General features: G+C 38.5%; 1 protein-coding gene across 6 annotated transcripts in view; it reads right to left on the bottom strand.

Moving 5' to 3' along the window:
* ODAD2 (outer dynein arm docking complex subunit 2) overlaps positions 1-24,872 on the bottom strand; it is a 190,649-nt gene extending 165,777 nt beyond the window's left edge. For 2 of the 6 annotated variants that reach the window (XM_053923511.1, XM_053923512.1), the window contains exons 1-9: positions 24,710-24,872; positions 19,978-20,239; positions 17,350-17,491; positions 16,215-16,297; positions 13,509-13,666; positions 9,358-9,550; positions 8,633-8,739; positions 8,138-8,274; positions 5,788-5,904 (exon numbers count right to left, since the gene is read on the bottom strand). In XM_053923511.1, the coding sequence (XP_053779486.1) occupies positions 5,788-5,904; positions 8,138-8,274; positions 8,633-8,739; positions 9,358-9,550; positions 13,509-13,666; positions 16,215-16,297; positions 17,350-17,491; positions 19,978-20,201 (1,161 nt within the window). In that variant the 5' untranslated portion in view covers positions 20,202-20,239; positions 24,710-24,872. Of the gene's footprint in view, positions 1-5,787; positions 5,905-8,137; positions 8,275-8,632; positions 8,740-9,357; positions 9,551-13,508; positions 13,667-15,311; positions 15,471-15,512; positions 15,567-16,214; positions 16,324-17,349; positions 17,492-19,977; positions 20,240-24,192; positions 24,632-24,709 lie in introns of those variants that run through there. The other 4 variants (XM_045195559.3, XM_053923513.1, XM_053923514.1 and 1 more) reach the window with 4 other exon arrangements.
* Between the last annotated feature and the right edge of the window lie 359 nt (positions 24,873-25,231).

Genomic DNA, 25,231 nt, shown 5'->3' with positions numbered 1-25,231 from the left:
CTAGATTAAATTAAATATGATAAAAAACAGAGAAATTAAGTGAAACCCAAATTAGAAAATAAAAGAAATAATAAATAACAAAGTAGAAAAAAAAAGAATGGAGAAAAATCAATAGATCCAAAAGCTAGCTCTTAGAAGATATTGAGAAACCAACAGACCTCTAGCCTGATGCATCAAGAAAAAAATAAAACACAATGACCAACATTAGGAATGAGAGAGCTAAAAGTAGCTACAGATTCCACAGATATTAAAAGTCTAAAAAGAGAATAATATGAACAAATTTATGCCAGTAAATTCAACAGCTTAGATGAAATGGACAAATTAAAGACAATCTGCCAAAGCTCTCGCAAGAAGAAATCAATAACCTCCATGGCCCTACAACTAGTAAAAATGTTGAATTTGTAGTTAAAAACTTTCCCACAAACAACACTTGTGGCGCATATGGCTTCACTGGTGAGTTCTACCAAACTTTTAAAATAGAAAGAATACGAAACTTTTCAGAAAATTGAAGTGGAGGAAAAGTTCCCAACAAATTCTTTAAGGCCAGTATTACTCCGATCCCAAATCCAGATAAAGATATTAAAGAAAAGAAAGCTACATATCAATAATCTTATAAACATAGATATAAAACATTTAAATAAAATGTAAGGAAATTAAATCCAAAAATATACAATAACAATAATACATCCTTAACAAATGAAGTTTGACCCAGAAAAATCAATGGAATTCACATGAAATTAAAAAAAGAAAAAACTCATGATTAACTCAATAGGTACAGAAATACCATTTGATAAAATCCAACATCAGTCCTAATAAAAGTTCTCAACAACTTGGAATAGAGGGGAACTTCCTCATTATGAACGTCATTTGTGAAAAGCCTACAGCTAACATCATACTTAATGAGAAACAAAGTTGTCCCTTTGCCATTAGGAACAAGAAACCACTTCTTTTCAATTCTGTACTGGAGGTTCCAGCTAGTGCATAAGGAAAGAAAAGGAAATAAAATAACAGATTGGAAAGGAAGAGGTAAAATGATCTCCATTCACAGACAACATGATCATCTACATAGAAAACCTGCCAGAATCTACAAACCAGATACTAGAACTAGTAAATTTGGCAAGGTTTCAGGATATAAAGTCAATATAAAAAAATAAGGTGCGTTTTCATATAGTAGCAACAAACAATCAGAAGTAAAAATTTGAAAACTCGGATTAACAATAGTCCCCAAATATGAAATACAGACAGGTTTCACAAGAGATGCGCGCAACCTCCACACAGCAAGTTACAAAGCCTTACTAAGAGAAACTAACTAAGACCCAGGTAAGTGGGATATGTACTATGTTCAGGGCCTGGAAACTTCAATTTTGGTAAGATGTGGGTACTCCCCAAATTGATCTGCACATTCCACACCACCTCAGTCACAAATCCTTCAGGCTTTGTGACATCCTTACAAGCTGACTTGAATATTCTAATGCAAATGCAAAAGATATGGAATAGCCAAACGACTTTGAAAAAGAAAAATATTGGAGTATTGACTTTACCTAACTTCATACCTTATTATAAAACTACAGTAATCAAGACAGTGTGATATCAGTATAAAAATAGAGAAAAAGAAATATACCCACACAAATGGGTAACTAACTTTTGACAAAGGTGTAAAGGTAATTCAGTGGACAAGGGGTAGTTTTTTTTCTTTTATTCTTTTTTTTTTTTTTTTTTGCTAAAGGAGATTTTTTTTATTGTTCAGTTACAGTAGTCTTAGTTTTCCCATCACCACGCCCCCCACCCCACCCCTCCTGGCCTCCCACACTCGAACCTTCACCCTTTGGCTTTGTCCATGGGTCCTTTATAAATGTTCATTAATGACCCTTCCCCTATTTTCCCTGATTATTCCTCTTCTCCGTCCTCTCTGGTTAGTCAGTTTGTTCTTTATTTCAATGTCTCTGGTTATATTTTGTTTGCTTGTTTGTTTTGTTGATTAGGTTCTACTTACAGGTGAGATCATATGGTATTTGTCTTTCACTGCCTGGCTTAATTCATTTAGCATAATGCTCTCCAGTTCCATCCATGCTGTCACAAATGGTAGGAGCTCCTTCTTTCTTTCTTTCTGCTGCATAGTATTCCATTGTGTAAATGCAACCCAGCAATTCCGCTGCTGGGATTATACCCTAAGAACCCTGAAACACCAATCCAAAAGAACCTGTGCACCCCAATGTTCATAGCAGCACAATTTACAATAGCCAAGTACTGGAAGCAACCGAAGTGCCCATCAGCAAACGAGTGGATCCAAAAACTATGGTATATTTACACAATGGAATTCTACGCAGCAGAGAGAAAGAAGGAGCTTATACCCTTTGCAACAGCATGGATGAAACTGGAGAGCATTATGCTAAGTGAAAAGGTAGTTTTTTTTCAAAAAACAGTGCTAAAACAACTAGATCCAACTTTGATCCATACCTCACATCATCTACAAAAATAACTTCAAATGTATCATTGATCTAAAATGTAAAACAGAGCATTTGAAAACTTATAGAATACACTGGAGAATATCTTTGTGACAATGGTTGGGTCTGACAAAGCTTTATTAGTTATGACAGTGTAAGAAAATTAACAAGTTGGACTTCATCAAAATCGAGGACACTTGCTCTTCGAAGGACCCTATTTAGACAATGAAATGACAAGCCACAATCTGGGAGACAATATTTACAAATCATATAACTGACAGAATACATAGCCAAACACACATATAAAGACTTCTGACAACTCAAAAATAAGAAATCAAACAATCCAATAAAAAAGAGGAAGAAGATCTGAATAGATCCTTTGGCACATGAGACATATTAATGACAAATAAGCATATGAAAAGATGCATTTAAGACATGCTAATTAAAATTCAATGAAGCACCAGTATACACCTATAAAAATGTCTAAAATTAAAGGATTGACCATGTCAATTATTGATGACTATGTGGAAGAACTGGAACTCTCATACACTGTCAGAGTGAATGTAAAATATTGCAACCACTTTGGAAAGCAGTCCACCAGCTGCTTAAAAGTTAACATACAACTATGATATGATCTTGACATTTAATTCCTAGGTTTTGCCCCAGAGAAATAAAAGCATGTGTTATGCAAAAATAAATACCCATAAACAGAATGTTAAAAACAAGAGAGGTTAAATTTTAAAGGTATACGCAATGTTTGGAAGGTAAAGAAACAAAGAAAGGGCAGATGGGTGGTGACAGAAAAGAATATCAGAGGGTCAATCTCAGAGACCCAACAACCAACAAGTAAGTTTCAAAAGAGAACGGAGAGGAAAACATGATTAAAGATATAACACAAACAATGTTTTTCCATTTTTTATGAACATATGTGATCAGTAATGAAAAACAAACAGCCAGCACTAAACATATCATCATGAAAATTACTGAACATCAAGGCTAAGAGAAAACCCTAAAGACTTCACTAGATGGCAAAAGCCAACACAAACAGTCACATAAAAAATGCGTTTAAAATTCTACGTAAAAATTATTTTCAAACTGACATTATAGAAACAACAACTGTGAGAGAAGAATAAAGACATTTTTCAGACATGCTAACCCTCAAATTTCCCTCCAATGTGCCTCTGTGACTCAGGCAGCTCTACCAAAATGATGGGGTGCACCAAGAAAAGGAAAACTGGACAGAAAGGAACATGATAAAGGCCATATATGAAAAGCCCAAAGGTAATATCATATTTAACGGTGAAAGCCTGAGAGCTTTTCCACTAAGATCAGGAATAAAACAAGGAGCCTGCTTTCATCACTTGTATTCAACATAGTCCTGAAATTTCCAGCCACAGTAATTAGGCAAGAAAAAGGAAAAAAGAAACACATCCAAATTGGAAAAAAAGACTATCTCTGTCCAGAGATGACTTAATCTTATATGTAGACAATGTAAAGATTTAAACAAAAAAATCTTATATGTAGACAATGTAAAGATTTACAAAAAAAACTGAGTTAAAAGGGAATTAAGGAAAGTTACAGGATTCAATTTTGAATTTCACATTAAAAGTCAGATCTGATTTTTTAACACTGAAAAGTAACTTGTGTTTCTATACACAAGCAGTGGACAATCAAAAAGGAAATTACAAAAATAAGTTCATTAACAATAAGATCAAAAATAACAAAATATTTAGGAATAAATTTAACCAAGGAGGCAAAAGACACGTACCCTGAAACTATAAAACATTGCTGAAAGGAATGAAAAAAGTCACAAACAAATGGAAAAACATCCCATGTTCACAGATTGGAAGACTTAGTATGTTAAGATGGCAACACTATACAAACAAAAAGAATCTACAGATTCAATAGAATCCCTATCAAAACCCTAATTTTTTTCCCCAGAAATGGCAAAACCAGGCCTAAAATTCCTATAGAAAGTCAAAAAACTCCAAATAGCCAAAACAATCTTGAAAAATAAGAACGAAGTTTTAGGATTCATATTTCTCAATAAAGATTGGCTAGATAGATAGATAGATGGATAGATAAAATGGATAGATAGAACACAGAATTACCATATAACCCAGAAATTTTACTCCTAGATATATGCCCAAAACAACTGAAAACAGGGATGCAAACAGATACTTGTATACCAATACTCATAGCATTTTTCACAAAAAACAAAGGTGTGTTCATCAATAGATGAATGAATAAACAAAATATGATATATATGTAAGTGGAAAATCATTCAGTCATAAGAAGGAATAAAGTTCTGAAACATGCCATAACATGGATGAACCTTAAAAACATTACGCAAAGTGAAATAAGCTAAACACAAAGGACAACTGTATCATTTTACTTATATGAAATCTCCCAAATAGGCAGATTCATAGATTCTGGAAACAGATTAGAGTTTACCAGGAGCTGGGAGGAGGAGGATTGGGGAGTTATTGCTTAGTGGGTACAAATTTTAGTTTGGGATGATGAGCAAGCTTTGAAAGAGACAGTAGTAATGGTTACACAACATTGTGAGTGTTAAGTAATGTTATTGAATGATACACTTAAAATGGTTAAAATGGCAACTTTTACATTTTATGTATTTTCTAACAATAATGATAAAACAAAGGGAAACTCACCTGTCCAGGAAACAGGTGATCAAACACTAGGAAGCAAAGAGAATTCACAGGAGGATGACAAAGAGGTGTGCCATGGCAAGAGCGGGAGCGGACTGGGGAGAAGTGGGGTGCTCTGGAAGAAGATGCCCCTGATGACCCGTCTCGTGGGGGTCTATTGAGCTGACACCAGCTTGAGAACCAGCCCGGCTCAAGCGTATCACATTAATAGTTCTTCATTCCTTACCCATATCAACTTTAACCAGAACTTTATTTCATAAAATATTACATTGACTGAATTTTTCATTCAGCACTATTTCAAAAAACACTGGAGAACACAAGAGAAGCACACTTCCATGCACATGCAGTTGGCACACTTATTAAGACAATTCAGTCAGGTAGTAATCATGGGAAGAAAATAATCAAAACATCTAGGCTTCACTAACAGGGCCGAGTCCTTTATTCTTAGTGTTATTCATTCACAAGGGAGAATGGAAAAAAGTGAAATATTATACCTATCAACTAAAGAAAATGAGAAACATTCTTAAGTACCCCATTCACAGTATTTCTTACTTTACATTATTGTGTAAAACACTCCAATAACTAGAAGCAGTGTCCAACAACACAGAATTTATACTACAAAAAGTTGTCAAGTAATATAATGCTATGAAAGTTGAAGAGACTGTGAAACTTACCTGTTTAGACATAACTTCTGAAAATTTTGCTGATTTTTCTTTTAAAAATGTGATGAGGTCTTTATAAATCGCTCCTTTTCGCTCATAATTAATCTCCCCCTCATCATCTGTTTTGCCCTTTGAGAGAAAAAGTTTGGTGCTATTATTAATGCAATATCAATATAAAAACCTGATCAAAGCATCACAACCCAAGTGCACATCTGGTTTGCTTCTCTAAATGATCCATGCGGCAGTCTTTGCACATGAAACGTAAAGGTGAAACCCTTCCCTCTTAACTTAAGGTTATCCAATCACTCATTCATTCAGCAAGCCTTTCCTGAGTACCTCTTATACGCAGTGGGGCACTCTGCTATTCAGCATAGAAGACAGACCTTCCTTCTGTGCTCTTCTAATGTGAAAACACATTATGACTTCAAGAGCTTCTGACGAGGTCATAAAAGGCCTTGAGATGAGAATGTCACCACAGAAATGCCTTTGTTTCTATTCGTCACATGCTCTTGTTCTGTGTGTAGCATGATTGCCCTGGGCTTCTTTTTTAGGGTTATGATCTCTTTGCAACCATCTGTCCCTCTACCCTCTGCCTCTGTCTCTCTCCTTGTCTCTTTCTTTTCCTCATTTCTCCCTTCTTTCCTACCCCTGTTATTCTCCATCAACCAAATGTATATAGATTCTCCATCAAACAAACATATATAAATATATATATTCCCCATCAAGCAAACATATATAAATATATGCATATGTATATATGTAACTACGTATAACATATACGTACATATAACTGTAGTGTATTATACATTTTATTGAATAGTTTCTTTTTTTTAACTGAGAGGGATACTTAGATATCTCCATATCAAATAAACTTGTCTGTGAATTAATAAGTAGCCTTTTATAAGAAGCATAGGTTCCTTGTCACAGTCTAGAAGGTCAAAGAAAACCATTCCTTTTTTAATCTCTTTATTTCCTAAGTGGAGATTTCACTTTTCTAAAGTATAAAAACAAACCAAAAGCAAAATTATATTTAGGTCATCTCCCCCTTGAATGCAGAAATAAGTTAAGTGTCATGCTGAAAAGCAAGCCCCTAAGGCACGTCAGAAAGGTGCCTACGAGGAATTAGAAGACAGCACCGGCAATTCAATACCAACCCAAGTCCGGGTTGACAACTCTCCAAGCACTCCCCTGTAATACCTGGGTCCCCATTAAGGACTTGGGTCCTCCCTGCAGAATTTTTCTGGTGAGATCCAAAATGACACTGAAGACACTGAGGACAGGGTGTTGCAGAGGAGAAAGCTGAGCTCCTTCTAGCTAAGTTCAGTGAACAAAATGAGTTTCTTTGTTTCTTAAAGAACAAAGTTTCTTTAATCTAAAAAAGCCAGAAGGTTATGTGCTGTCTCTGTCTCAGCTTGAAGCTCACCAACCCTCCACACTCTGTTTTCCAATATCTGGGCTGAGAATCTGCAAAACTGTGTTTCTCCTTTGCCTAGTTAGGTTCACTTCGATCATCGAGAAGTGGAAGGAGAAGGGACATGCTCCCTCCTACTTGTCCCTTGTTCCTGTTAGCGAACCCAGCAACAGTCCCACACCCCTGGCAGTGGCAGTTGCTTCTAATAGCAACAGTTGGCTCTAATTTCCAGAGTTTTTTCTTACATATAGTCCCAAACAGGGCTCATCAGCCCCCCACCCCCAGAAATACCATCATCAGCCTACCAGGGCACCATCTTCAAAGCTCTGAGTCTTAGCTCTGCCCAGATCCTCCCCTGAGCTCTTGAGGGACCAGCGGTAATTGCGCAGCACTCACTCCTCAGAGGTCTGGGTCCCAGTGTCACAGAAGCCACCTGAGCTCCAAGGGGACTAACACAACCAGAAGTCACCATTCCCCAGAGGTGAAAGTCCCAGTTGTGTGGGAGCCCCTTCTCTGAGCTCCTAAGGGACCAGCACAGCCTGGAAGTGCCCCCTTCCCAGACATCTGGGTTCCAGTTTCATGGGCACATTCTCCAGGCATCTGCATTTTGACAACCCCGCTCCTCTTCCCTTTGTCCCTCAACTCTTAGGGCAGAACCCACAGTGATCACTTCTGTGTTATCTCAGTGCCCATTTTATAAAGTAGAATGAGTCACTTGGAAGGCCATTTCTCAGAAGACTGACTTAATGACATGCCACAGGGAACACTGGCGCTAATTCTGAGACAGCTGTGGATTGGCCCAGCAAACATATAGCAAATGAATCTACTTGAATCCCACAGAACAGTATTTCATTTTCTATGGTCATTGGGTTTCAATTCTAGGGACATGTCTACACTTACAGACACCAAGCTAAGTACCAATGTCAATACTGTTTTGTAAATATTACTTACACCATTTAAAAATACTCCTTCTGCACTACAAGTAATGCACAAAGTTTCGACATCATGTGGTTTCACGAGCACATAACACATTTCCCCAAGAACTTGTCTCCAAGGTGGGGCTCGACATCCATTTGAAAATTCATAATCTGAAACCAATTATCAATCAGTTTAGAGTTTTGTAAAATATGTTGGTTCCAAAGAGGAAATATTAAAATTGTTTTCATTTTCATTTTATTTTTTTTAAACCCTCACTCAAGGACATTTTTTCATTGCTTTTAGAGATAGAGAAAAGGAGAGAAAAATCGATGAGACAGAGATACATATATTGGTTACCCTAACTGGGGTTCAAACCCTCACCCAGGACAACACTCCAACCAACTGAGCCCCACCAGCCAGGGCTTGTTTTTATTCTCTTAAGTATTAAATTCAATGTAGCTGTTGAGGCATTTTGAAAAATAATTATGAAAACATATATAACATAAGTGAATCTGAGAAGATATGAACCTGAGGTATATGTGATAGATTCCAAGCCTGTTTCTTCTCCTTTTCCTGAGAAACATTTGAGCAGTTCTACATCATTCTTAACTGCCTCCGGATTTAAACGTATTTCTCTGAAATAAATGTGTAGATATTAATTTAAAATATTTGAAAACAAACTCTACAAGAAACACATGACAGCACTCCATTATGTCAAGGGAAGTATTTTTTATAATTAAAATCGCAGTTGAATTATACAATAACAACAAGGTTGAAGCTAATCTTAGCCATGTTATAATCTCCTAACACTGTCAAACCATCAAGGAATTACTGACTACTGTTTAATACATTAAATACACTAACTTAAATATTCACTTTGTTTCCTAATTATAATACTATATAATACTAGAAAACACTAGAAAAATGAACAAGTTTTAAAACTGATAAACTCTACATGGTACTTGCGTTATAATTTAATAATTTATTTAAGAGTCTTAATTTAGAAAGACTCTGGAAATTCTAAGGACACTTAGTGTCTTCAGAGCTAGATGAAACCCTACTAGAATGTTTTAGCAATGGTAAGAGTAAATTATAATTTTTAGAACTAGAAATATCCATGCGATAAACAAAATTTTTTCCAATAAAACTGAATGTTAAATCAATGGCAATAACTTCCATAGTTTTGGGGTTTTGTCCTAAAAAGAGCACTTTTTGTAATTAATTTTATATGTTTCTTTTTTTCTAATACTCACAATGAAATATGCTTTAGAGAGTGGTTGAGAAGGTGCAGATCCACTTCCTTAAGCAGCATGGCTATCTTCATCTTAACCTCACTTTCGGAGTCATCGTCTTCAGTAATTTTATCGAGAATATTTAATACAGATGAGTCTTCTGTAATTGTATTGTAATCGAAGCCCAGGATTTTTGCTACAGGATTTCTATTAGCTGACCAAAATAAGTAAATAAAAATTATTCAATTATTCTCTTCTCTTCTAAGAAACACAAAGATGAACAAATCCACCGTCACCCATTCAGCTATGTTTCCTTCATTACGCTTTTCTCTAATCGACCCAATTAGAATCGATGTCCACTTCTCAGATTTACTGAATTTAGGAATTTTTTTTTCCTTTTGAGATGGTCTATCTTATACAGTAATATGATGTATATATATCATCTCCCTAATAGCACAAACGCCAAGACAGTCCTGTTTTTTTTTAGCTGACCATGAGGCATTATTCAAAACAGGCATTCAAGGAATATATTCAGAATTGATATGAAGATAGGGAAATACTGGCCTCCTCAGAAGAATCATCACTAGAGCTGCGTGTGTGTGTGAGTGTGTATACCAATGCTCAAGATTCACAAACGCATGCTTCTTTCCCAAATAACATGCTTCCTAAATTCAACAAAAAGGGGGAAATAGCATGCGTCCCCTAGTCTAATCTTAGCCATGTTATAATCTCCTAACACTGTACTGCTTATCTTTTCAATGTCTCTTGATGTTAGAGTTGGAAAAAGTAATCTAACCAGTGTTTACATACATACCAAAACTACAGTGAAAAACGTAAATACCAACTCATGCGCAAGGCTGACACAGATGTGAAAGTTGAACTTAGAGATGCTAAAAACAGAGTTTGATAAAGGTTAAAATATATATGATTGAAAATGAGAGAGAAAGAAAAAAATGTTTAGGAAAAAATTCAAGTAAGATGAAATATATAAGCATTTGGACAAGGAAAAAGGAAATGGCTGTGAGACTAATTCAGAAAGCTGACCTGAATGAGAAGAAGAGAAGCACAGTAATGGCATTAACTCCTGATCAGGATATGGGCTGTGCCACCAGGAAACAGTAGAGGGTATAGGGTTGAGGAAAGACTGCATGACTGGAGATTCAAGGAAAGTTGGGTCTCCTTTCCTTGTACCTCCCATCATGTAATCTCAACTAATCAACCTTATGAATGTCATCCATAAAAATATATGAAAAACAGTACTAGGTGAATTCTGGAGAAAGATATAAAACTGACTCCCAAATTGCCAGGTAGCATGTAATTTGGACCTAAAACTAAGAGTTATACCTAGAAAGGGTAAAATGTAGCAAAAAACCACATATTTAGCTGTTATATATACAGCAGTCTATGTATTAAATTTATATAAGTTGAATTTAATGAACAATTGTGCCCCTATTAACTATCTTCTTGAGTTTAGCTTTATTCTCAAGATTTCATTCTTCCTCATGAAAGCAGCTTTGGTGTACAGGACAGCCTAATAGGGAAAAGTAGGCAAGAAATAAAAAGAGACCACTGTCCTAAGGTACACATCTAAATCCAATGAAAAAAGAGAAGGGAAAAGACCACCTTCTCACCTCACAACAATGAACAGTGGCAAAGGTCAGGACAAGACGGAGGTGTAGGTAGAAACCCTTCGTGTCCTCGCACAACCACAAGGAGGATAACCACCAATCTAAAATCAATAAACAACCAAAAGCACCAGAAAATCAAACTGCATGGAACTCCAGCAACCAAGGAATTAAAGAAAAAATGAACCAGAAAAACCAGACTGGTAAGGTGGCAGACCACTTCGGCTGACTCAGAAAAACCATGGTGGACCAGGCCTGTAGGGATGGCTGTGGTGAGGAAGCTGCAGGCTGCGTGGGCAGGGCTGGCTGAAGGCAAAACTGAGACTCAGAGTTGACTGTGGGCTACAGTGGTTGCTAAGGTGGGAGAAACTCCCAGTCTCACATGAGAGTTGGAAAGTACACTAGAGACAAGCAAGTGAGCTGCATTGTTTCCTCTCTGGCCCCTCCCTCACAGGCAGTGCCACAGTGCAGCAAGGAGGGTTGCCCTGCCCAGGTGAATACCTAAGGCCCCGCCCCCTTAACAACTTATCAGCTGCGCCAATACAAAGAAATATGGCCCAAATGAAAGAACAGAGCAAAGCCTCAGAAAGAGAACTAAGCCAGGAGGAGATCACCAACCTATCTGATGGAGAATTTAAAGCCCTGGTAATCAAAATGCTCACAGATCTGATTGAGCTTGGTTGAAAAATGAAAAAACAAATGAAGGATACCCAAAGTGAAATAAAGCAGAATGTTCAGGGAACCAACAGTGACAGGAAGGAAACCAGGACTCAAACCAATGATTTGGAACAAAAGGAAAAAATAAACATCCATCGGGAACAAAATGAAGAAACAAGAACTCAAAAAAGTGAAGAGAATCTTACACACCTCTGGGACAACCTGAAATGTTCCAATATCCAAATTATAGGGGTGCCAGAAGGAGAACAACAGCAAGAAATTGAAAACTTATCTGAACAAATAATGAAGGAAAACTTCCCCAATCTGGCGAAGGAAACAGACTTCCAGGAAGCCCAGAGAGTCCCAAAGAAGTTGGACCCAAAGAGGAACCCACCAAGGCACATCCATCATTACATTACCCAAGATTAAAGATAAAGAAAGAATCCTAAAAGAAGCAAGAGGAAAGGAGAGTTACCTACAAAGGAGTTCCCATAAGGCTGGAAGTTGATTTCTCAAAAGAAACCTTGCAGGCAAGAAGGGGCTGGAAAGAAGTATTTGAAGTCACGAAAAGCAAGGACCTACAGCCAAGATTATCTATCCAGCAAAGCTATCATTTAGAATGGAAGGGCAGATAAAATGCTTCCCAGATAAGGTCAAGTTAAAGGAGTTCATCACCACCAAGCCCTTTTTATATGAAATGTTAAAGGGACTTATCTAAGAGAAAGAAGATCAAAAATATGAACAGTGAAATGACAACAAACTCACAACTATCAACAAATGAACCTAAAAGAAAAACAACGAAAACAAAAACTAAGCAAACAACTAGAACAGGAACAGAATCAGAGATATGGACATCACGCGGAGGGATTTCAGTGGGAAGGGGGAAGGGGGGAGGAGGGGGGAAAAGGTACAGGGAATAAGAAGCATAATTAGTAGGCATAAAACAGATGGGGAGAGAGAAAAATGGTATAGGAAACACAGGACTCAAAGAACTTATATGTGCAACCCATGAACATTGGGTCTCCCCCCAGAACTAAGGGGGAAGAATGCTGGAGAGTTGGGGGGGCAGGGCAGAGGGGAGATAAAGGGGGAAAATTGGGAAAACTGTAATAGCATAATCAATAAAAAAAATACCTCCCCCCCCAAAAAAACCTGGGCAAAGAATGATGAGTGGCAGAACGCAGGTACCTTATGCCTAGGAGCGACCCACTGGTCTGATGATTCCAAGAAAACAAAACATATACATAACATTATTAGGTATTTTTCCTAAGAAGTATTTAGAGCACAATGGTAACAGGCAATTGGTCACATTCTTGTTTCGATGTTAGAATATGAGACAAGAATGAGCACATCATACACCCTTAATACAGAAGGAAAATATTTCCCATTGAATGACTGTAACTATCACAGCAGTTGTACAGCCTATAATGGAATAGCATTGAGACTAACAGGAAGGGAAACTATAAGGGACTATCTCCGCTAAAGGAAGGGTCTACATCCACTTTGAAAGAAGGAGGTCGTCGTCCGTCATAGCAGTATGCAAGGGGACAGTGCGGTGTGCATTCCGGTCACGCATCTCAGTCTTCTCTTCTGGTATGGACCTTAGAGGCTACAAGCCTCAGGTTGTTCCAGAAGCTAAGAAGGCTCTCTTTAAAATTAGAAATCTAGAAGCTTACTACTGGTAATATATTAGGCCTTTCATTTTAAAGTAGAAATTTGATATCAGCATAACATTTCAGCCAAGTAAAATTAATGACATTTTTATGAAGCTGAACATATTACTTTTTACCTTTTAGGTAACAGAACTTTTTTCAAAAGACTATAACAAATTATTTGCCCCAAGATTACATCTCTAAAAGTTCAAATCACAGACTGGAGTGTAAACATCACCTTCAATGCATGCTTGTGCTTCCTTCAGCTTTGTATCTTTGGCAATAAATAACAGGCGTGACAGCTGTCCAAAGCTCCTAACTTTAATTTGCGGTACAGAAAAAAATAGCAAAGGCTGTCCATTTTTATCAACTTCTTCTGATGTGACTGTTGTTGCACTATAAATGAAAAAAGAAAATTGAAAGATTAGGGTTACCTGGATGCCAGCAGAAGTTAAATTTAAGATATTTCAGCTAATTATTCCCATGTGTCATTATAAAACAGAGAATATAAATACCTCTTGTTAGAAGCTCAGCCATTTTCCCACTTTCATCCACACTCAGGACTTTAAATCCCCAAATTCATTAGGAGTCACAGTGAGCAATATGATATACCCAGAAAGAAAATTTTAAGCAATTTCTTAAACACCTACACGAACTCAACCAGCTTTTGTTTTTCTAACAGTGTGTTTGACATCTTTTAACATCACTGATTCTACAGAACCATTCATGTTTTGAGGACTTCTAATGTTATTTTATTTATACAATTTTTACACTACAGCAATAAGTGGTTAGAAATCTTCTTGCCTACTCTGTGTTGTTTATGAACAAAAGAGCTATGAACAAAGACAAACTAAATCCTCTTTGTGGATTATTTTTCCACTCCAAACACCTTAATTAGGTTTACTTTAGGATTTTAAGCAGTTTTTCTAAATGGGCTCTTTCTGATCAGAAATTATTGGGTCTCCTAGATTTGTGTTTCTGTCCATTTTAATGATTTTTTTAAGTTGGCATTTTAAAAATATTAAGATTTTTGTGGCTGTGATATTCCTATAGATTTCAATCACTTAAAAGATTAAACTGCCTAGGTTTCTTATTACATAATTATATCCCCAGTAAAACTGCCCAAATATTAAGATTCAATCTAATAGTTTAAATTGTAATGCACATAAATAGATGTGAAGATTAACAGTTTATCAGAAAAAGTAAATCTGATGGACTCAGACTATCTACTACTAATACTATTTCACTAGAACAGAAATAAGAAGATAGAAACCGCGGGAGTCAGAGTAATGGCTCCCCTGAGTTGTTCCCATCCTAGCCCCCAAAACCAGTGAATATGTTACTTTATACAGCAAAAGGGCCTTTGTAGATGGATTAAGTTAAGGATCTTGAGATGGAAACTACTCTGAACTATCTAGGTTGTTACAAGGTAGCCAATAAGGGTGTTTAGAAGAGGCAGGCAGAAACGGTGAAGCCAGAGAAGGTGATGCAAGGATGGAAAAAGAGGTCAGAGAAATGCAGGCTCCCAAGCCAAGGAATGCAGGTGGCCTCTAGAAGCTGGAAATGGCAAGAATGAATTTCCCTCAGCTCCCAGGAGAAACACGCCCCTGCCAACATGCATTTTAGCTCACAGACTCATTTTAGATTTTTCACCTCCAGAACCATAAAATAATAAAGCTATGTTGTTTTAACCCATTGAGTATGTAGTAATTTGTTACAGCAGCAATAGGAAGCTAAGACATGGGCTTTTTTAAAGTCTTGCCCACTGCTCTATCCCAGTACCTCACATAGTAAGTACACAGAGAAGCTGTTCCACTAACATAATAGGAATAAATGAAGGAATAAAATGGTTTTAGACTTGCCAGTGATGTACATTGTGTACAAAATGTATATTTTTTCTAAAATACATCTTTTGGAGTAATGTCCTTGGGATTGAGGAGGTTTCTTAAAGGCCTGGAATCAGGGCTGAACACCAGTGCTAAGTGGATGGTGAGAACTAAGTTATAGGCTGAACGAATGCCAACAATATCAAGCTACTAACTTGAGAACGTGAAACTCCTTGTGGAAAAAGGGAGAACTGAGGGGCACAGGTGACATTTTTCATTGCTCCTACCAGCTGAAACCCATAACTTAACAGAGCCAGCTATAAGGATGATATGGAAGAGCAGGTTTCAGTTTCTGGGCTCACAGTTCCTCACACCTGAAAAAAGAGAACTCTTAGAAAGAAAAATGCTGCACCCACCTCATGAAGGTCAAGAAGAACGTGCTGTAAATGAAATCCACTGACCCGATCAAGAAACTTTAAAACTGGAATTGGGGGAGGGAGCTAAAAATACTCAGCAGGAAAATGTCTTATTTATTTAGTCTGCAGGGTCTAGGTTAGTGTCCAGAACATTGTAACTACTTAATAAATGTACATGTAAATAGTCATATAGGACATAAGTCTAGAGTTGAGAAACGATTCAGTATTTCTCAGGGGCGAAAAACAAAGAGCCCAGTGACAAAAGCATGGCCAGTGGTCTTATACAATGACTCCAAAATTTTATCAAAATACATTATTTTAGGTTGGAGATCATGTAACTCCTCCCTTCATGATCTTGGCCAGAAAACTACGGTGAGTGACTTGTGCGTTACTACGTGGGGGAAAGGGCCACTGCACAAGGCATCCTGACTCCGCATCCACACAGAACCCTTGGCAGCATATAATTTTGTCCCAACTCACATATGTCACAAAGACAAAGCAGAGAAAGATTCACTACTGAAATATTGCAATGCTAAAGTGAATGTGATTAAAAAATTATTGTTCTACCAGAAAAAAAGAGAAAAGAACAGGTAACATTTTTACAAAGTGATTCTGAGTGCTTATCCGATTTATAAATTTCCAAGCTAGATTCCAAAGAATCAAAGCACCCCAGCTGCGTGGACTGCCAACAGATGGAGTTACCATTGAGCGGCGTCATCTGTCTTTAGTTTACAGTGGGTTTGGGCTTCATTCTGAGGTGTTTCAGGAAGATTATTAATCTCATCCTGTCGGACAAGAACAAAAGCAATTGAAAATGGTAATAAGGAGACCTATGATTTCCATTAAAATGAAAGTGGAGATACTCCCCCCGCCCAAATTGAACATGGAGAGATGATGACAAATGTTATTACAGGTTGAACAGCTGCACACTGGGAATGATTCTAAAGGAAAAGAATGAATCATGCAACATGTGCAAAGCACTGTGCCTTTGTGTTCAGTTAAAACCAGCCAGCAGAAAAGGCAAGGAGAGAGCTGATGAAATGTAAAGCCTTTTCAGTGTGTGACTCAAAGATCAGTTTGAATGTCACATGCCAAAAAGCCTAATGAAGAAGGCTGATCAAATTTTCATTGACTACTGCAGAGAGTGCACTTGGAAATACACACCACCAAATGAGAAGTGAGGCCACAAGGATACATATATTCCCAAAAGCATCTGTAGAGATCAACAGAAGAGAGGGTAACTTACCTACTTCGACCTTACCTGCACCTAAAATTTCTGTGCAGATAAAAGTGACTTGGTTTTGCAACAGGGGGTCCGAGAAAATGTATAGAAAGAAGAATATGCCTTTATTCTAAAACATCCAAAGATATCCTATTTAGCAGAAAGCATACGCAGACTCCAAGCCCAAACCCTTCATAATGACTTTGGCCATCCACCTGTATTTACAGACCTGAATCCTGTATGGAAAAAAACAAGGTTCCTTCTTTTTTTGTGTATGGTATAAGTGCACAATCAGTGTGCTAAGGGCCAGCAGCTAAGCAAGGAGAGTGGATGGAAACCAAGGAATAAGGTAGTTGGGGCTGTTTTACTAATACATTCCTCTAGCCATCAAGACATCTCTGTTTTACACCACTTGTTAGGTGGCTAGGCATAGTCAATTCCAATTCCCTAAGGGTTGCTGATGGTTCTTTGGTTGAGGCAGCGGGGGAGGGGAGGGAGGCGCACAATGGAACAAGGGGCGTGATAAAGACCTTGGTATGAAAGCATTTGGCATTTTCCATTATTACCAAAATCTCAGCTATAGACTTTGCCTTCTTCAGGGCAATCAGTACCTACCTGGTTTTTATCAAACCACAGAGGCATGTTTGCTTCAAATACAACAAGCACTACCAGAACCTTCGCATCCCTTCCAACATCAAAGTCATCGACAAAGGTCACAAACAAGAATGAAGGGTAGAAGACTTGGCCCAAGGAAAAGCTGCATTGTAAATTTGACAGAGGGAGACAATCAAGGGGTGGTTGGTTCAAAACATACATGGTGTCAAAACACCAAAGCATCCTGATTAAGAGGGAACATTGGACATAAATACTGTGTAGAGTATAATAAATAAAGCAAAAAGAAATTGGACAAAGTTACAGAAATAGTGATAAATTTGAGGTGTGTAACAAACCCACCTAAGGAGGCCTCAGACGTGGTCATGTTTGTACTTGGAATACAAATTAGTTCATAGTCAAGATACAGTGACAATCTTGATACCCCTCTGACATCTGCTTTAAATCTATCTTGGTACTAAGTTGTTCATGTTTTCAATTGCTTTTGCAGATGAGTTTACCTTTCAAAGGTTAAAAAAAGAACAATGTATGATACTACACTGAACTTAGGTGGGACCAACAACGAACAACAAGCACTATGGCAGAAAGTGACCATAGGCAGAGTTAGAGATAAAATACATTTTTTAAAAAAGATTTCATGGCTTGATTTGCTGAGCATGTTTTATATGTTCTGGGCCCTCTGTATGTCCTCCTTGGAGAGGTGTCTGTTTAGGCCCTTTGCCCATTTCTCAATTTGGCTGTTTGTCTTCCCGGAGTGGAGTCGTGTAAGTTCTTTAAATATTTTGGAGATCAAACCCTTGTCCGAGGGATCATCTGCAAATATATATTTCCCATACAGTTGGTTCTCTTTTCATTTTGTTGATGTTTTCTTTAGCTGTGCAGAAGCTTTTTAAATTGATGAAGTCCCATTTGTTTTTTTCCTTTATGTCCCTTGTTCTAAGGGACATATTGGTGAAAATATTGTTGCACGGAATATCTGAGATTTTCCTGCAACTTTTATGGTATCGTGACTTATATTTAAGGACTTTTATCCACCTTGAGTTTATTTTTGTGTGTGGTATAAGTTGGTGGTCAAATTTCATTTTTTTTTTTGCATGTAGCTGTCCAGATCTCCCAACAGCATTTGTTGAAGTGTCAATTCCACTGCTGGGATTATATCCTAGGAACTCTGAAACACCAATTCAAAAGAACCTACGCACCCCAATGTTCATATCAGCACAATTTACAATAGCCAAATGTTGGAAGCAACCTACGTGCCCATCAGTAAATGATTGACACAGAAAACTGTGGTACATTTACACAATGGAATACCATGCAGCAGAAAGAAAGAAGGAGCTACTACCCTTTGCAACAGCATGGCTGGAACTGGAGATCATTATGCTAAGTGAAATTAGCCAGGTGGTGAAAGACAAATACCATCTGATTTCACCTTTAAGTGGAACTTGATCAATAAAACAAACAAGCAAGCAAAATAGAACCAGAGACACTGAAATAAAGAACAGACTGATGGGAACCAGAGGGGAGGGGGAGGGGGATAACAAAGGAAAGAAGGGGAAAGGTTGTCAAGGAACATGTATGAAGGACCCATGGACAAAGCCAAAGGGGTTAGGATTGAGGGTGGGGGTGGAAGAAGTGGTAGGGAGGGGATGGGGGAAAAAGCAGACAACTGTACTTGAACAACAATAAAATTAAAAAATGGAAAAAAAAACCAGTAAAAAATAAAAATAAGTAAAAAGATTTCAGAATATTTGGAGAAAAGGTAGAGCATGATATCAGAACTAAAGAGTTCTTGAAATGCAGTTCAAGAAAGGTTTTACAGTTCTAAATATAAAATTCTGAGTTTATTCTCACAAGTAACCCCAAAGGAAAAAAAGGAAAAGGCATTTATAGGAAGTTCTGGCTAATTAGGGAACTGTTCTTGATATGTGAGACTTTAAAAGTTCATATGCAAAACCAAAGGCCAGAATGCCTGAAGTGGAAAATAAACTGAAGCTGACCAAAGCAAAGTATGATATATATATATATATATAATTATATATATATTATCATAGATAACTGTAATTTATATTTCTGTAATGTTTATTTAAATTTATATAAAATTTATAGTTTAGCTATGTTCAAAAGCAATAAATTGATGGCTTACAGAGTGAAGTAGAGGTACATTTTCTTTATCTCAGATTTGTAAGGTTCTCATTTGAAGATAATATTTGTTAACAAGTTCCCCCCTTATATTGAGCAAAATTTGCCATTCTCCCTGTGTCACTCCAGAAATTGACAGATTTAAATACCAGAAGGTATGTCTACCTCAGAGGTCACAAAAACAATGCCTACGGGCATCGTGCAGGTGATACAGATGAGTGGAGAGGCCAGACAGCAAATGACAGCTAAGGCTGGGAGTGTGGGATAGAGAATGCATTCCCTATCAAAGGAAATTCAAATTCAAATTGAAAATTAGTGTGTCGGCTAAACAAAACATCCTAGATTTAACCTGAGTGATTCTGGTTTGCAATTCTTCAGTTAGAAGATTTCTGAGATTCATAGATGTTCAATGACTTGTCCAAAACCCACAATAAATCAATAAAAATGTGTACAATGAAGATATTCAATTCCAGAAGCAATTAACTGGCTTACCTGACAACATAACCCAACTCAAATGCTGAGGGGTCCAAATCGGTCTTCCATTCAAGTGGTTCTACAAAAACATACTTTGCCTCTTGGGGATGTTCATAGATAAAACTCTCCACAAATATAATAATTTCTTTCAATATGGCTTCATTGAGAGGGGTAATTTCCAGGGTTCTGGGTCCATATCCAGCAGCGGTCCACTGCGCTGATCTTGTCAGTGCCACGCCCATGGATCCAACAATACTCAGAGCTGAGCTCAGCACACACACTACATTGGAATAGAAAGAGAAGGAGACTACAGCATCTACCTCTTCACTGGGAATTTTTTCATTTTCAAGATTTTAAACTAGTACTACCCAACCCACATTGAGCTTATTGATCTTAGAGGTTGATTTTTTAATTATCTAATTCCTCAACTCAATAGTTAATTTTCATTAAACCAGCGCTAAGTAAAACTGACTAGTACTTAAGGAATTTCCAATCTCTGTCTGCCCGGAAATGAATACTTCTTTCTCATTTCCAAAGGCCCAAACGGAAACAGAAAACTCCCAAGTGAAAAAAAGAAGTGGCCCTTGATTTGCAGCTCTGCTGGGACTGAAGTGAGCAATGTGCCCTTTAGAGCTGGGCCACACATCGTTTAAAGTTATCCTATTAATTCTGTTACCCTGACTTCCTTATCATCATCACATCTGCATCAGTGCAAAGATGACTGATGAGCTTGATTCTGGAAGCTCTGAGAGTCCCCCAAGTGCCATAGGAATTAATAAGAAATAGAATAAAAACATTATTGTGAAATATAATTTTAATTTTCTCTAAAAATAGGTATACCACATATTGATCCTATAAACCAGAATATTTGAGTAATCCAAATACCGTACCCTCTGCCCATAATATTTTATTGCAATTTATAACTTTCTTAAAAGCAAATGTGAGAGATGTAAGGACAAAAGAGAATGTTTGGGGGGCTATTTATCAAAATTGATTACCAAAACAGTCTAGCATTAAAATTTAAAACAGAAATTCAAATTAAAAAAATTTCACTTTGGCTAATTTTGTCTTTAAAAGAAGATTTTTAAACAGATATCACTCTCTCTAACATTAAGAATGAACCAAGTTAGAAAACAAGTTCTGACATTGATTCATAATGGACATTTATGACTTTTTTCAGATAATTTATACCGCTTGTTTCCTCATTTGTAATAACATAGATCACTAAAATCTTCCAGAATATTAGAAGAATGGTTATAAAGTTAAACATAGAATATAATTAGCAGCCCCCCATTATTATTACGAAAGCATAGATGTAGCAAGATTCCATAGAAACGACTTGGGGAATTTACTTTGCAATCCAGCAACAGGGACATCTACATCAGTGGTTCCCATGGGGCAGTACCACCTGCTGAGGAGCAGTACAGATATTTTGTACAGATGGCTCATCATCAAAAGGAGAGGACAAGAACATCATTGGCATTTAGCGATGAAGGTCAAGAATGCCAGATGTCCTGCAATGCCCAGGACAGGCCTCCACATGGAAGAATTCTGCTACAACCTCCAGGTATCTAGCGGCTGAAAAACTTCAGGTAAGTACTATGTCTCCACAAATAATCAGAAAGTATTCTTTCAGTTTTAATATATACTGCATTCTCCAGGGTTGCAACTCTCATATAAATCAGAGGAAGGCTGTACATACTTTATGTTATATGTAACTTTACCAAGAGCTCAGCATTTTGGAAAGTCACACCACTGACGGCTACACTAGTCACATACTTTAAGTTTCTGTTTTTTTTTTTTTACTTTAAAAAAAATTTATTGTTATTCAATTACAGTTGTATGTCTTTTCTCCCCATCCCTCCACCCTACCCCAGCTGAACCCACCTCCCTCCCCTACCTCCACCCTCCCCCTTGATTTTGTCCATGTGTCCTTTATAGTAGTTCCTGTAATCCCCTCTCCCCACTGTCCCCTCCCCACTCCCCCCTGGCTATTGTTAGATTGTTCTTAACTTCAATGTCTCTGGTTATATTTTGTTCACTTTTTTCTTCTGTTGATCATGTTCCAGTTAAAGGTGAGATCATATGGTATTTGTACCTCACCGTCTGGCTTATTTCACTTAGCATAATGTTCTCCAGTTCCATCCATGCAGTTGCAAAGGGTATAAGCTCCTTCTTTCTCTCTGCTGCATAGAATTCCATTGGTCACACAATTTAAGTTTCAATGACATATCTGTATCAGTTTCACTTAGAGCTACTACATCGGCAGTAATTCAATGTAAGGCTAGAGGATCTGACTACTTCATTATTTATCTATGCTGACACTTTAGCACAATTATTTTTCTTTTAATTTTCCCTTATTTTACAGTTAGAGTACTATCATTATTTAAAACTACACACGTGTAGGATTATTAGCTATAATTTTGTTTTCAGAATAGCAAAGTAGGCACTACAATATATTTGCTATAAAAGCCGAGTATTGCATCAGATAGGGTTGAAACATGTATTTATGTACATGTACATATAAAAGTGCTAGTAAAATAAAATGTACATAGTTAAGGTACAAATTTGTTTTGTGCATTTGCTTTAGTATTCCAGGGTGTTGTTTCCATTAGGAGAGGCTGAACACAGAGACAAGAACTGATGAGCATGTGTGACACTCTTAAGTTTCCCAGTATTGTGAGAATCAGTGCAAACAAATAAGTGCAAATATTCAATAGCTTTATCTTACATAGAAAGACTTAGGTGGACAGTTCTGTTTGTTTTTAATCTTAAGCGTAAGACTTGTTTTGGTGATCCTATAAAGCTACAGTGTGCATTATTCCCTTCTTTTACCTTTTTCAAGAAAATTGAAATTACATAGATTGCATATATGAGTAGATCAAAAAACTATGGTACATTTACACGATGGAATACTATGCAGCAGAAAGAAAGAAGGAACTCCTACCTTCATGACAGCATGGATGGAACTGGAGAGCATTATGCTAAGTGAAATAAGCCAGGTGATGAGAGACAAACACCTATGATCTCACCTATAGGAAGAACCTAATCAACAAAACAAACAAGCAAGCAAACTAGAACTAGAGACATGGAAACAAAGAACAAACTGACAGTGCAAAGAGGGGAGGGGTAGGGGGATAACACGAGAAAGAAGGGGAAGGGTCAAGTCAAGGAACATGTATAAAGGACCCATGGACAAAGACAACGGGAGTGGTGGGGTAGGGCAGTGGGGAGTAATGGGGGAAAAATGGGGACAACTGTAATTGAACAGCAAAAAAATGTGGGGAAAAAAAAAAGACAGTGACAGTCAACATACCATATAGTCACTCCCTGGAAAACACTTAAAGGGCTAAGAAATACAAAAAGTTCTTCTTTTCATCATGATAAATTGTTTATAGAAATTTAAGTGTAACATATTTGAATCTCTTTAAATTGTTTTTCTCAATCTAGTAAACCAGGAGCTGCAGCAATGGACAGGCTTGATTCAACAAAGCTGGTTAGCAAAGGCTTAAGAAAATCTCAGCAGGGCTATGAACACCCCCAAAGAAGAGGAGATCATGTACAAAAGACCTTAAAAATTTTAAAAGGATAAGTGCTTTGCAGGCCTAATTGAATGAATTTTTAAAAAGAAAACAGGGTAACGTAGTGGTTTTTCATCTTAATTATGAGAAATTTCTGATGGCTTCATTTAACAAGAAAACCAAAACGACAGCACCTATTCAACTAATTCCAGTGGTGTTCAAAAATGGTCAGTCAGTATAACTTAGTGAAAAAAAAGTAACAAAAGCTAACAGTTTACCAAGACAGGCTGCTCCCCAGTTACTACTACCCCATTGCCAGTCCATGCGTTCTTTTGGCCTAAGCAACATGGTTAAAATGAATGCAGGTGAATGAATACACAGTACATATCTTTGAGTTAATGTAAGATGTTAAAGACATTTAACAAGTAAAATTAGGACAAAAGTTTCTGTGCATGTGTGTGTTTCCATAAATTGTGCACTCATTTTCTCTACTAACCTAATAAAATAGAATTTGTTTCCCTAAGGGTCAGTTACAAGCTTCCAGTTACACTAATAAAATGAAACCCATTCACGTATAATTTCTGCAAAACTGAATTGTTTATGAGGCTACGGGAACGTGATCATCCGCTCTGAGATCTAGAAATGTGGCTGGTAACGTCGATTGCGGGTCACCGGCATTACTTGAACGATAAAGCTACTCACTGAGACTTACAGGAAAATCAAAACTTCAGAACTGACGCGAAAGGCGTCCGAGTTGGAGGCTGAGTACAAGGGTGAGGGGGTCCGGGGACAGGCGGGGAGGGGCGGGCCGCGAAGACCACGCAGAGCGGACGGAGAAGGAGGCCCAGCTGCGCGGGGCGCGGAGGAAGGCGAGGCGGGCGAGAGAGGCAGGGAGACTCCAGAGGCGCAGTAGAGAGCGAGTAGGCGAGGAGACGGGGACGCGGGGCGACGAAGCAGGAAATCCCCAGGTCCGGGCAAATGCTGGGGGTCTTCGGGGAGCCCGGAGTCGGACGCGGGTGGTGGGAAAAGGGGCGGGGGCGGCTCTCCGGCCGGAGAGAGAACTGCAGGAGGGCTAGAGGGACCGAAGCGCGGTCCGCGAGAAGCCGCCTTTTCTCGAACCACGCGGAGGGCTGCAGAGCCGCCAGCGCGGGCCGAGCGCAGGCCGCGGACCCTGGCCCCCGGGAGGGGCGGGCTTCGGGGGCCGCCCTGAGCCCGCGCCCCGCACTCACCTGCAGCGCCCCGCTCCGCGGCCGCCCCGCCGGTGCGCGCCCGCCGGTTGCTAGGAGCGAGCTAAACGGCCGGCGCCCCGCGAGCGCGCGGAGCGTCGCCGCCCCGTGCAGTGGAGCTCAGAGCCGTTGCCGCGGCGCCGAGACCGTGCCCGTGCCCTCGCCGACCGCGGCCGCGCGGCCCGGCGACCCCGCGCGCCCGCCCCGCCCCGCCGCCGCCGCCGCCGCCGCCGCAGGGCCCGAGCGGGCTGCGCCCGGTTGCTCCCTCTGGGTCGCCTTCCTGGAAACAGTGGTTTTCCGCCTCCTTTCTCACTTCACCCGGTGGGATAGGTTTACCTTAATTAAGGTCGCTAGCAGTTAGGGGTATTAGCAGCAACTTAACAATACAACAGAAAGAGAAAATAAAAATATGCGTTAAAAACGCCGTTTTGTGTTTCTGCACAGACTTCCAGACCAGACAGGTGTTCTACGTAACCGTAACTGAGTTCTCCAGGATAGCACAGGGCCTCTCACAGGACATTCGAG

This window comes from Desmodus rotundus, chromosome 4 (genome assembly GCF_022682495.2).
Source record: "Desmodus rotundus isolate HL8 chromosome 4, HLdesRot8A.1, whole genome shotgun sequence".
Taxonomy (NCBI): Eukaryota; Metazoa; Chordata; class Mammalia; order Chiroptera; family Phyllostomidae; genus Desmodus; species Desmodus rotundus.
The sequence above is the reverse complement of the archived record's forward strand: the minus strand, read 5'-3'. Positions and strand labels throughout refer to the sequence as shown.